The sequence below is a fragment of the Ambystoma mexicanum genome, chromosome 2q (genome assembly GCF_040938575.1).
Source record: "Ambystoma mexicanum isolate Mex_15411 chromosome 2q, UKY_AmexF1_1, whole genome shotgun sequence".
Classification (NCBI taxonomy): Eukaryota; Metazoa; Chordata; class Amphibia; order Caudata; family Ambystomatidae; genus Ambystoma; species Ambystoma mexicanum.
Window position 1 is genome coordinate 1309307110 of NC_090924.1, and position 12992 is coordinate 1309320101.

The 12992-nt window shown below is 47.1% G+C and overlaps 1 protein-coding gene across 1 annotated transcript in view; it reads left to right on the forward strand.

The window, feature by feature from the left end:
• Positions 1 to 12992, forward strand: part of ENTPD3 (ectonucleoside triphosphate diphosphohydrolase 3) — a 357567-nt gene that overhangs the window by 316472 nt on the left and 28103 nt on the right. Inside the window, exon 9 of the mRNA XM_069648766.1 lies at positions 12008 to 12145. Within this exon, the coding sequence (XP_069504867.1) occupies positions 12008 to 12145 (138 nt within the window). The remainder of the gene's footprint in view (positions 1 to 12007; positions 12146 to 12992) is intronic.

The following is a 12992-nucleotide window of genomic DNA, read 5'->3' on the forward strand; positions in this document are numbered from 1 at the left end:
CAATTTGAAAAAATGTCATCGAGAGACGAGGCCCTGTCTTTCTCCGACGAGTACATGTGCACACGAATGATACATTCTGATAATGTGTGCACATTTCCCATCTGCAATGTGACGGCCTCTCCCTTGCAATCGTCGCCCTATTCACTCACAATGCGACCTCCTTTCTATTTCCACACTTCAGCGCGCGCTCGTGTTCTTCTCTTTATTTTCGGAGCCATCTTCTCTTCTGGCAGTCATAAGAGATGGGTTTGTTGGCCTCTGCTTTACACCAGCCGGGATGTACACTTGCTATTTCTCCTAAATTAACTTTTCACGGAGTCTTGCGCTTCTAGGACCAGGATTAAAAAGCTATTCGAGAAGGGGGATCATTTGGCTATTTTGCAGAAGCCTGTAAAAGCACAGGACACTGGCAGGGCCAGCCTTAAGGCAGGGCAAGGTGGGCGACCGACCGTGGTGCCATGCCCCCCCCTAGGGTGCCATTATCCCCCCACCACGTCAGCTCCGGGGAGTCTTTCAAGGGCTCCCCCGAGCTGGCGTAGTGGGAGAAGGCGCGGCAGGCGCCCTTTTGTTATTAAATGTGCCCACGGCGGCAGGGTGCATTTAATAACAATAGTGTGCTGATCCTTTGCCTCAGCACCCTATTCACATGATTACCTCCTTGCTCCGATGCGGGAGCGAGGTGGTTTGCATTGGAATAGGGCGCTCATGCATCCCTGCGAGGCACCGGAGCGAGGAAGTAGAAACAAAATGTGGCGCATCCTGCCCCCCCTCCCCCTGTTGACCAGGGGCGCGCGGGTGGGGGAGGAGGGGTTGCAGCAATTCACCCAGAGCGCTGCTGCCGCTAAGGCTGGCCCTGGGCACTGGTGCGGATAGCGATGCGTCTGATAACCCTAAAACAGCGTGAATAAGCTTGGGAATGCAAAAGGAGCCCGCGAGAGGAATCTGCAGAGCCATGTTCCAGACACACGGGGGCGCCCTTCCCACCGCCTCCCCCGCCCTCATCTTGCCCCTGCAGCACACTTTCGGGGATTTCTCACCTTTTGCGGCACTGGGCCTCCCATCTAGAGCGTGAGACTGTCCCTCACAAGTACACGAGCGACTTACCAGCACCAATGAGGTCGCCATTGACTCAGCTTCCCTCCGTAGCTGTTTTTCCTCCGTGTAACAGAATACATCATTTTACGATGTTGATAGGACCTGAGTAGAGAGAAAGCCTGGGAGGAATGAGAAAAGCTTGCAGTTGAAAGTAGCCCAAAAATAGCTCCATTGGACGCGACAATAGTCCAACAAGGCAAATCATTATGCAGCTGGGAAAGAAACAGCCCAGTCGATGTCCTTCTTCCAAAGCTGCTGATTGGAGCAAATCTTGATAGGGAGCTCTTCATTGGGTAGCACTGCAGAGGGGTTTGGAAAAATAAATTTCAGTGAGTTGGTCATTTCATGCCGTAGCATTGCTGGTTGCTATGCCAACCAGATATTCTCAGTTCAGAACCCCATTTTTTTCTCTCTCTCTTTTGTAACAATGGTTTTGGCAAATTTGTGGCTTGTGTCACAAAAATTCGCCAAAACCAATAATGCCTGGACCCAGAGAAGGGCATCGGCTGGCTGGAAATACATGGCCGGTGCACTGGCAGTTCTCGCCTGCATATCCAGCCACCTTATCGGCTGAACACCCTTCCCCAGGTGCGAATAATAAATACTCCACTGAGCGCTGGCACAATGGAGGTCTTCAGTTGAATGAGGTCTTAGATTATGAAAGACACTGAAAATAAATGATGCCTTCGTGATACAGCAGAAAAGTGCAACCCACACCTGATTTACAAGTGAAGGCAGCATAGAGAAAACGGTTCCATGTCATTTCGCCGACAGCCATTTTAATGTTTCTTTTAGGGGGAAAGCTCCTCTTCGCCCACCTATTTTTAACTGTTCCCGATCCCCCAACCTCTTATATGCCCTTTCCCACCTCCCCCGCAAAATTTCGATGACTTTTCCATAAATAAGTCCACGTTAAAAAGGCTGTCGTAAAAATGCCTGTCGATGAAACAACGCTATACTGAGAAAACGATAGAGCCTTGAGTGAGTGGAGGCCTAGTTACTGCAGGGGAACTCTTTTTGTGGCCTTAAGGCTTTGCAATGGGGGCAGGCAACATCACCTTTGCTGGTCATGGGGGAGGGAGCCGAAGAATAAAGGACCAGCAAAGAAAGGGGAATGGTCCCAAGATATAAAATGAATGGGGGTCACGGCGGTGTACCCCGTGCGCCGTGAGAAACTTTAAAAAGGCAGGAGTTGTAGAGGTGAAAGAGCATCCCTGAGGAGTGGCAAATGGTAGACACCTGCACACAAATCAGAGCAAGATCGGGCCGGGGCGCGGAAAGTGGAAAGCTAATGAGGGTGCCCAGCTCATAAACAATAAGGGTAAGGAGGCGGTCAGGGATTCCAGGAGAAGGAGCAAGAGGGGAGCATGGAGCCCCCGCAGCAGCGGGCAGTGTGGAGAACAGGTAAGGAAAGTGAAGTGGAGCGGGAATACTGTGCACAGAGTCATGTCTCATGGGAATATGTCCCGCAGTAACATGGACCCCATCGACATGAGTATCTAGACTCAAATGGAAAGAAAACAAGCATTGACAAAGCCAACCGTTTTGGATTTTGTGATGGCATGGGTTAGATCTTTGCCAGAAACTGCAATAAGGGTACACCTGGCAGTAACATGGAAAGAGCTAGGAGGTTGGGTGGGTACCTGGACATATGTCAGCACTGCCTGGCAAATTACTATCTAGTACATAGCCCAAGGAATTTGAGTAAGGAAAGTTAAAAAATAAGTAGTTATTGGAGAAAGAATTGGACAGATTTAATTGTTGAAAGATAACGGTATATTGACACGTCTCTTCTGGGCATTTTCGGCACACTCCATCATTTCGGAACTCTGCCTGGCTTCAAATAAAACATCCTTAACGCAAAGCATTGATTAGATATTGGGTCAACTTGAAACCAAGAGTAAGAAATGATTTCAGCCTTGTATTCACAGGACCCTTGTATTTTGCACTTGTGTAGTATATATCGCAAACCCAGCTTAGGAGTAACGGAGAGCTGTATCGCGCCTTGAAACACTTGTGTATAGGCGCGTTATAAATGCCATATCATATCATGTTACAGAGACCAAAGTGAGCACATTTACACGACAATCCCGGACCAGTGGTAATCGGGTAGAGTGGATCTTAAGTCACACCTTGGAATTCACTAAAAAGCAGGGTCTTCAGTTATTTTTTTAGGATCCTTAATGAGTTTGCCACTGGGAGGATAGCTCAGGGGCAACGTGTATTTAATGTGTTATAATTAACCAGTTAAAATAATTATATAAATCAGCAGTAAGAAGAAATCCATGCGAAAAACTGGACATGGGGATGAGCGATGAAAGGGAAAGGCTGGCATGAGGAGATGAATAAACGGTATAGGCGAATCATATGGATATGACCCCTGTTTACTAGTTCCTTAATGAAACATCCCTTTTTAAGGTGGTTCCTCGCTAACACCTGTGAATTTACATGAAAAATATTTCTAGAGTCAAATTTCAGATAGCAGAATTCCAGGTTCTCAAGAAACATTCTGCAAAGTGAGAGGGCTGCACTAAGGAATGCTTCACAGCAGTGGATTGGATCAGGAGCAGCTCACTTGGAAATCCTTCTGTCGAGGCTGATAACCCACACCTAGGCTCTCCAGATTTGATCCCACTCCATCCACTGAAAAATCTGCTGGGGGCGGAATCGCTGTTGGTACTCTGCATGAAACAGGAAAACATGTGGAGTGCATTTCCTCAATCCAAAATGGCGTGCAGGCAGAGAAACACACAGACAGTATCAGACTTAATAAACGGGGGCAATATTGTGGCAATAAGACCCCAGGCGGCGGGCCAATACCGTCCCAGGTAATGCCGTGGGCAGTGTTGGCCTGCCGCCGAGGGTCTTATAGCCATTAGTATCCCGGCCTGTTAGACCAGGGTACTAATGGCTTTTTTTCTGTTTTGAAACGCTGCTGCGTTTCGAAAAAGAGAAGAAAAAAAAAAATTAAAAAAGGGCCGCCGGGAAAGGGAAAACGTAGTCTGTTTTCCCTTTCCATGGTGGCCACCGGGAGCGGACACGCTGGGAACAGAAGTGTTTCCAGCGTGTTCGCTCCAAGAAAAGAAGACAAAAGAAGGTAAGTGGGGTTGGGAGGGGATAGTTTGTGGGGGAGGGGCTGGAGGGGAAAAAAAACTTACCTGATACCCTGGCAGGGGACGAAGGCAGCCTCCAGCCATGGAGAGGCTCGGAGCAGGGATTGCCCCGTTTCAAGCCTCCTCATTGGCTAAGGGGCTGCCACGCCCCTCGCCGGGAACAGAGTACCCGGCACGCAAGGCGTCCGCGGGAATACCGTGTGGTATGGCTCTGAAAAGAGCCAATCCACACATTGTATTCCTGGTGCGCAGCGCGTACCGGGTACTAATGCGATTAAACTACTTTATATGACTTTGGGCTGCAAGGCTCTATTGTAGAGTGGTAGATTTGCTGGAACCAATCAGTAGTACAAGTTACTATAAAAAACAAGGACCATATTGGACATCCAACTTTTTCAGGATAGTATTGTCTTGGTCCTGTGCACAATGAGGAAAAATATTCCATCAGCTCCAACTTCAGAAACACAGCTATTATTAGCAGCCAAAAATAGCAGTAGTGAATGGGTTGTCCTACTGCAGGCCTCGAGGGTCGGATCCATGTCGGGTTTTCAGGATACCCTTCACTAATATTTGTGAGATAAATTTGTATGCAATCATTCTAAATGTATGCACATTTTTCCTCATCAATATTAATGAGGGACATCCTGAAAATCTGTCAGGATCCCAGCTCTCGAGGCCTGGAGTTGGACAACCCTTTATGAGCCCAAAATCTACTCAGAAAAAAATAGCAGAGTCTTTCAAAACATATTCAAACACGTGAATGTTTGGGTTCCCCTGACCCCCAGAGAATCTAAATACCACCCTAGCCAAACCATGTTCAACCACCAGATCATCTTTGCATTGTATGATGGAACATGTATTTATTGTTTGCTTGTTTATTGTTTGCTTGTTTATTGTTTGCTTGTTAGGCGCTTAAACAATAAGAACATATTGAGCCTCATTACAAGTTTGGAGGTAGCCTTGCCGGTAAAACTGGCAGGCTGCCGCCATACTTTCAAATTTTTCCGGTGCCCAGGAATGGGCAATTCCCAGGGTATTATAACCCCGGCGGACCCGGGAATTGCCCATTCCTGGCCACCGGAAAATATTATTCCCCATTCCCATTGAGTATGCAGGGTTCAATGGGAACGGGGAAGCCGGATGCACCGGCACTATTTGTGAATGGTGCCGGTGCATGCAGCAGGCTCTGCTCGCGGGTGCCGGTACGCCCGCCAGGTCGGACCTGGTGGGCGCAAAGGCACCCACGAGCAGAACTTGTAGTTTGCCAGTCCGGTAACTACGGTACCAGCAAGCTTACCGGTACCGTGGTTACCGGACCTGCAAACTCGTAATAAGGCCCATTGTTTCAATGCGCCCACAGGGCAGGGAGGGAGCAAGGGTGGGAAATACATTACAACACAATATTTAAGAGCAGTCGGGGGGAACGAGGGAGAGGGACGAACCTACTATGTCTTGTGAGTATTCAGAACGTGCAAGTGCAGCAAGGAAGAGGGAAGAAGGGATAAGTGCTGGGGAGTCCGAGCTCATGGGTGAGCCACAGATGAAGTGTTAGGAATGTTGAGTGCTACACGGACTGGGGCAGCGGGAGGTGTAAGTGCGAACCTCCAGAGCGGATGGCGTGTAGATGCAAAGTGCTGTGGAGAACATGAGACCGGCCTCTGGTTTAAACCTCAATGAACACGCCCACTTCAGTGACTTTACTCACACTTTCTTCAATATTCTTTTAATGAACCCCGAGTATTGCCGTAGGACTTCCTCCCAGGCAGGTGTGGCGTGGAGGAATGCGGAATAAATTGACGTATAGTCTCATTTCTTTATTTTTGTTGCCAGTTAGTAAAGTTCATGGAGGTGCTTGGATTGACAATTAACCACTGGAAATAGACAATTCTGCTCGTATCACATAAATTCACTTAAACACATTGCAAAACCCTGATACATCTTCAATAGAAGACATTTAAGCCAAGCCATCCATATTTATTCTAACTGAAGATTCTCTTTAAACTATTTGAATCTTTCTCAACATACCAAACTTTGTAATCATATTTTATTACCAAAGGCTTTGAATTCAGTTATTGGTGACCCAAATTGAAGACATTTGCGTGACAGTGGTCTAAGTGGTACAGATACTTGTTGTATCATACTGACAATATAGCATCTAGCCGGTCAGATAGCACAGCGAGTAGAGCGCTCGCTTTCACATGTATGCTAGAGCCTGCTAAGGCAGGTTCGAATCCCGGCAGCGCCAAACTCAGCCTTTCATCCTTCCGAGGTCGATAAATGAGCCTCGTGGGTATTAATAAGCAGCGCTTGGGTAACTGAGGGTTCATATCGCTATATAAATACCAAATTATTATTTATCTACTGGCTTTGCTTTTTTAAACCTGGGCCTCATTGGCTGATCTTGTCCGGGGGTGGATTTCACATAAGCCCTCATAGTCTGGCACCACACAGCGCAGAGGCCATTACACCCTCAAGCGCTGGGACTGTACCTCATCAAGTGATGCCTCTGCATTAGAATGGTGGTGGGGGGCGAGAGGGTCATCTCCAGCTGGCACTTGGGTTTTAGGCCGGTGGGCTGGGTCACTTCGACAGCTGCCAAGCGATGGGTAAAACGTGGCAAAGGAGGCCCTTGAGAGGTGCCAGGGACCCCAAGTCTATGCTGCTCCAGGAGTGTTTCTTCCCCTATTTATGTACTCAAAAACCTACAACCAGCACTGATTTCATTGTTTGCAAAGGCAGTAGAGGTCATGGTTTCCCGACAAATCTTACTTCCTGCACCCTTACCCGCATTTACACCCCGACTTTACTCTCAGGTGCATGCTACATAGTATGTCGTGGAGCTGCAGTAATGAGTGTCCTGCTGGCCTGTCTCTGGCTAGTTTTCAGGCGCTGGTCATGGCCTGCACATTGATGCCAGCTCTTGTCTTATTGGGCGAGCACGCAGTGAAGGTGCAGAGAGGGCAATACATCATGGTGTAGCCCGCTGGCGGAAGGAGAGACTTTGGATGTCTGCTCTGAAATTCGTCTCTATTGGTCAGAAAGTGTGAACCTTCAGATAAGTGTAATTCCTGCAATTCCAGGTTTGCTGCGATCATACGTGTACCCTGCGTTGTGTATACGTTCCTGTGTGCTTGAGGTTACTCTTCATAATCAAAGTAATGTCACTGCAAAGCAACAACACAATCTATATTGCACATGAGTAAGTAATAGGTTTAGTTTGGGGGTGGCAATGTGTCCACTTAATCATGCAATATGTGTACTTCGAAGAGTACTGATGTGTTCATGAGTACATAATAAAAGGTGTACTCTTTCAAGTGGTGATGTGCTCATATGAGCATGTATATAATATGTAGCGGAGTGACCATGTCTTTACATGAGAATGTAATATGTGTCTTGCAACGGATCTTCAACCTTTGGCTCTTCAGGTGTTTTGAACTATAATTCCCATGATTCCTCACCATTGACTATGCTGGCTCGGACTGGTGGGATTTGCAGTCCAAAAAATCTGGAGAGCCGGAGGTTTCAGACCTCTGTGTAGCATATAATAGGGTTCGTTTGGGGAGTGGCAATGTGTTCACGTGACCATGTCATATGTATAATGGAGTGACAATGTCTTCTCCAGAGCATGTAATATGGTTAACGGGGTGTTCACACGCGAAACGTGTAGTGGTGTGGCAATGTGTTCACGTGAAGTGCAGTGTGTGCAGAGGAGAGGCAATATTCCTCTTAGAAATGTAAAGTAATGAAACAGGGCAACTGAAACCAGCAACTTCTACGTTCTACTAGACGTCGCCTGCCTCTGGTGTATACAGTGGGAGACGGGAGATTTACAGTGATTAAAAATAAGTGTAACACCCATGTGTTACAATCGTTCGTCCTGCTCTCCCCGATACTAGTGCAAATCCAGCTCCCTCGCACCGTCTCAGGCATTCCACGCACTTGGCACTCGGACACAAATAACCCACAAAGCCAGAAGTGGGGTTGTAAAAGTGCTGTAATGTTAACACACACACCAGGCTCTGGAGGGCTGCATCGACTCTGCCCCCTCCCAGGCCTGGCTCATACTTATGTACAATGCAAAGCTACATATTAATCTCCTCCCATTAGCCGTACGTATTCATAACAATAGTTCATTTCGCCGAAGAAAAGGCAATCAAGTACATTTCGTAACTTCAGATTGTCTTTGCAAGTCAGGCTCTTATCAACCTTGGGACTTGAGCCAGCAGCATCCGAACTGTGTACATTCTCGAAGGGAGGGCTGTTCATGCCCGTCTCTGCGAGGCCTGCGGCATTCCACAGCTAGCTGGGCTGGTTGTGCTCTGGTGGTTCTCTGCGACATCTGCTTTCATGGCTGTTAGATGTTTAGGCCAGTCCTTATGTCAAATCATTAGGCCAGTGTTCTTGCTTCAGATGTGATGTATCTCGAACCAAAAGAAAGTGCAGAATCAGAAATGTACCACGTAACATGTGCCCACTTTTTTTTCATCTCTTCTTATTTTATCTATCAATCACTAACGAAAACCCTTGCACTACTTCTACATAAGCACATTGTAATAAAACTATTCTTACTCAATAAAGAAGCAGAAAAATAACAAAAAACATTACCAAACTAAGACAGCTTATTTATGTCTTTACTCATCTAAAGCCCTTCACTGTACTGTATTGCATAAACACTGCCACCTATTAACCTCAGCCATAATCTAGAGTGCATCTAAAACAAACATAACTACATGTCCCGCCCTTTCCAGCTCTGAGCATCCCTGTCACTCTCACATTCAGCAACACCACATACATGTGCCTGTCATGTTTGTTTGCACTGTCCAAGTCAAACTCTCCCTTACTTTCCAATAGATAGTAACCCTCTAGTACCTCCCATTCCCTAGGTGCACCCGCAGTCAGTGTCAGCAGCCACTTGTCAGTGCTTGTCATATTTTTCCCAAGTAGCATCTTCCATGGTGAATACCTGGTCGCTGAAAACTCTCTCAGCAGTCCATGGAGAACAAATGACAGCCAGTCTTGCCACTGTGTGTCTTTCTCATCCATCTGTTTGAACTGCTCCTTCTTGGGCACCTCTTTCTGTTTGTTCTTCCATTGAGCCACACAAATGTCCATGTGCTCCTGCCACTCATCTTTTGCTGTGGGCCCCCAGGCCCTCTCTGTCGGGCACTGAAATGCATTGTCTTGCCCTTTCTCTGCATTGAGAAGCTGAATCATTAGTTCATCCTCTGCTTTCCAAATACCCAGGAGGTGCTCACATTTCCTTTGATCCTGCTTCTTGCTCTTCTGTAAGATAATCTCCACCACTTCAAGCTGTGGCCCCTCCATCAAATGACACTCCTTATCTTCTATGGATGCCATTAGCTCTGGCTGTCGATCATTGTCAGGTGCCACGGGCCACTCTCGCTCAGATGCAGTTACCATCTTTCTTCCCAGATGCAGCACCACTGATTGTGCTTCACCATGCTTTGCTCTTTCCCCCCCAAACACTATTAAGTGACGCTGACACTGACCACCAACTTCATATGTGGGCCTGTCAATGTTCTTCTCTGGTGGACATGCCCTGAAAGCGTCTTGTTGTGATTTGACATTCTCTGGCATGTATTCGCTTGACACTACACCTTTCACTATCATCTTGTTCAATTCCTTGTCTAAGGTGCACACTGCACAGTCACCTGTCCTTCTGAAATTCAGTTTATTTATTGCCCCTTTGTCTGGACATGCCTTCCCCCATTTTGTCAGGACCCCGTTTGCCAAATCAGTCATTGCATCTCTCTCTTCCAAAATGTCCTCCCTCCGGTATCTTCCCCCACTTCCTTCCCTTTCTCGGAAATACATAGAGCCATCCCCACAGCGTTGTGCGTCATCCACCCCAACCCCCAAAGGCACTGGTGCTGGCACCTCACATTCCTGCCCCTCTGTGTGTCCTCTCTCCTCCCCCTCCTTTACTAACACTGTTTTTTTCATTTTCAGCCATGCGTCATCAGCTGCATTCAGAATGTCTGCCCACCCCTTGGCGGATCTTAACCTTTCCTCCACATTCCCTTCAACCACCCTCCTTATCTCTACTAGCAGCTGCCATCTTGTGCCGATCATGAACTTTTGTGTAAGCATTACTTCAAAATCTGAGCGTCTCTGATCACTCTGTACCTTTTCTTGTGATTCAGCACTTCCTCCCTTGTCCATTCCCTTCACCACCCTTTGTAACTGATGTTCGTGGGCAGCCCCAAACTCCTTCTTCCTTTGTACCGACTGGGGGATCACATCCCAATTGTGCAACATGCTCTTCAGGCTTTCCAGCACAGCCCTTGCCCCCGACTTATATGACAGATCTTCACCCGCCTCTTGCCTTGTCAGTGGACCGGCATCTGCCATGTTGCCACTGAAACTGTATTCTGTAATCTGTATTCTTTAATCTCTTTTATTCCTCTTTTATTCCTCTTTTTATTCCTCTTTTACTCAACCTTCAGACAGACCTCCCACTCTGTGCCCTCTACAGCATCGACCCTACACCCACTCTCCACGCCCCGGTGCTCTGACTGTATTACAGGTGCCTAAGAATGCTCTGCCCTATCTTTGTATTATTCCTAGAGTCCCTGAAGACTCCAAATTCCACTACCGCAACATGCAACAGGGTCCGCGAAAATGTTTTCACTTACCCGTTGTATTGCTGTTATCTCTGTGCACTTGATGAACAGAAGAGCTCCCGGGTTTCGGCACCATATGTTACAATCGTTCGTCCTGCTCTCCCCGATACTAGTGCAAATCCAGCTCCCTCGCACCGTCTCAGGCATTCCACGCACTTGGCACTCGGACACAAATAACCCACAAAGCCAGAAGTGGGGTTGTAAAAGTGCTGTAATGTTAACACACACACCAGGCTCTGGAGGGCTGCATCGACTCTGCCCCCTCCCAGGCCTGGCTCATACTTATGTACAATGCAAAGCTACATATTAATCTCCTCCCATTAGCCGTACGTATTCATAACAATAGTTCATTTCGCCGAAGAAAAGGCAATCAAGTACATTTCGTAACTTCAGATTGTCTTTGCAAGTCAGGCTCTTATCAACCTTGGGACTTGAGCCAGCAGCATCCGAACTGTGTACATTCTCGAAGGGAGGGCTGTTCATGCCCGTCTCTGCGAGGCCTGCGGCATTCCACAGCTAGCTGGGCTGGTTGTGCTCTGGTGGTTCTCTGCGACATCTGCTTTCATGGCTGTTAGATGTTTAGGCCAGTCCTTATGTCAAATCATTAGGCCAGTGTTCCTGCTTCAGATGTGATGTATCTCGAACCAAAAGAAAGTGCAGAATCAGAAATGTACCACGTAACACCATGTAATGTATGTCACCCTCTTACATGCTATGATCCTAATTAAGTGCACGTTTCGCAATTTCTACCGACGTGGCAAATTCTAAGCATAGCATTTAAAGTTAGACAAACTGGTGCTTGGTTCGCTCAAAAACGCATGCATTGTACACAACTGTCCCCCGCCCCAGTCATTGGTTTCAAGTTTAGAAATCTCACTGCTTATAGGAAATAGCGCCGCGAGTGAGAGGTGTGCGGTGTCAGGCTGTGATAACACAGGGGAGGGGTTTACACTTCAATTGTGAAAATTCGTATCAGACGTGAAACATGTCTGTGACCGTTGACCATCTTTGAGGAGAATATGAGGCCCCTCGGAGCAGTTGTCGCCATTAGGAGTGTCATAGCGCCCCCACGCTTCAGCCACCCCTCCCCCCCACTGCATCCTATTGTGAACTTGTATTTTGCTTTTTCACACCTTGCATTTCATTCCCTCTCAGGTTCCGCTCGTCGTGGCCAAGTTTGAAGAAAAGTACGCACGGTCCTACTGCTTCTCGGCCAATTACATCTATCACCTGCTGGTGCGCGGATATAAATTTGACGCCGACGCCTGGTCCAAAATACAGTTCCAGAAAGAGGTATGTGCCATTGTGTATCCACGGTTCCTTCTCTTCACCTGTGGCGCGGAACTAAGCCCAGTGCGTTCTGACGCAGGTCTTTGTTCGCAGTGACTAGAGGCGCCTCCCCTCGTGTTATCTACATTCATTAGGGCGAAGCACGTATTAGAAGAACCACTGGGGCCAGGTTTCCATTCTCTTAATTATTTAAATAATTCTTTAAATAAGGGGTTCTAGTACATTGCATATAATGGTGTGGTGTAAGATCATGTATCGAAGTCCCTGTAAACCAAAATCAATGTAAAAGGATTAATTTTAAAAACAAGAGGTATATTAAAGTTTAATAAGTAAACAGCAAGCAAAAACGGGGTCCCTAGGAAACAGGTTATTCAGTCGCACTTCGATATATTGTTCGCGAGCGCCCCCTGCTGTATACAGATGGCATAAAGCAATGCTACCTTGTTGGGAAGAAGTTCATTATGATGTATTGTATACGTTTCTAAGACCAGCTGATCCATTAAATGACTTCAAATGAATAGTGATTACAAAGAGTTTAATTCCACCACTTAATGCAACTTACGCAATAGAAGCAAAACACAATGTGCATTCTAGAGTTCCCGGGAGGATAACTCAGAAGCAACGTGCTCGCCTTGGAAACAAGACAAGTCCGCGCTTAGAAACCTCTGGGTATTAAGCATGTTATAAATACGCAACTAAGACATATTCCTGTAACAGCGCCTCCATGCCCCCGGGCTGTGTGAGTCCTTTAAAAATGCAAAACATAAATACATCCTTATCCCTACTGATGTGAACAGCAATTGGGTCACAGTGAAAACAAGGTAATGTTTCCAAGATCACAGCATCAGGC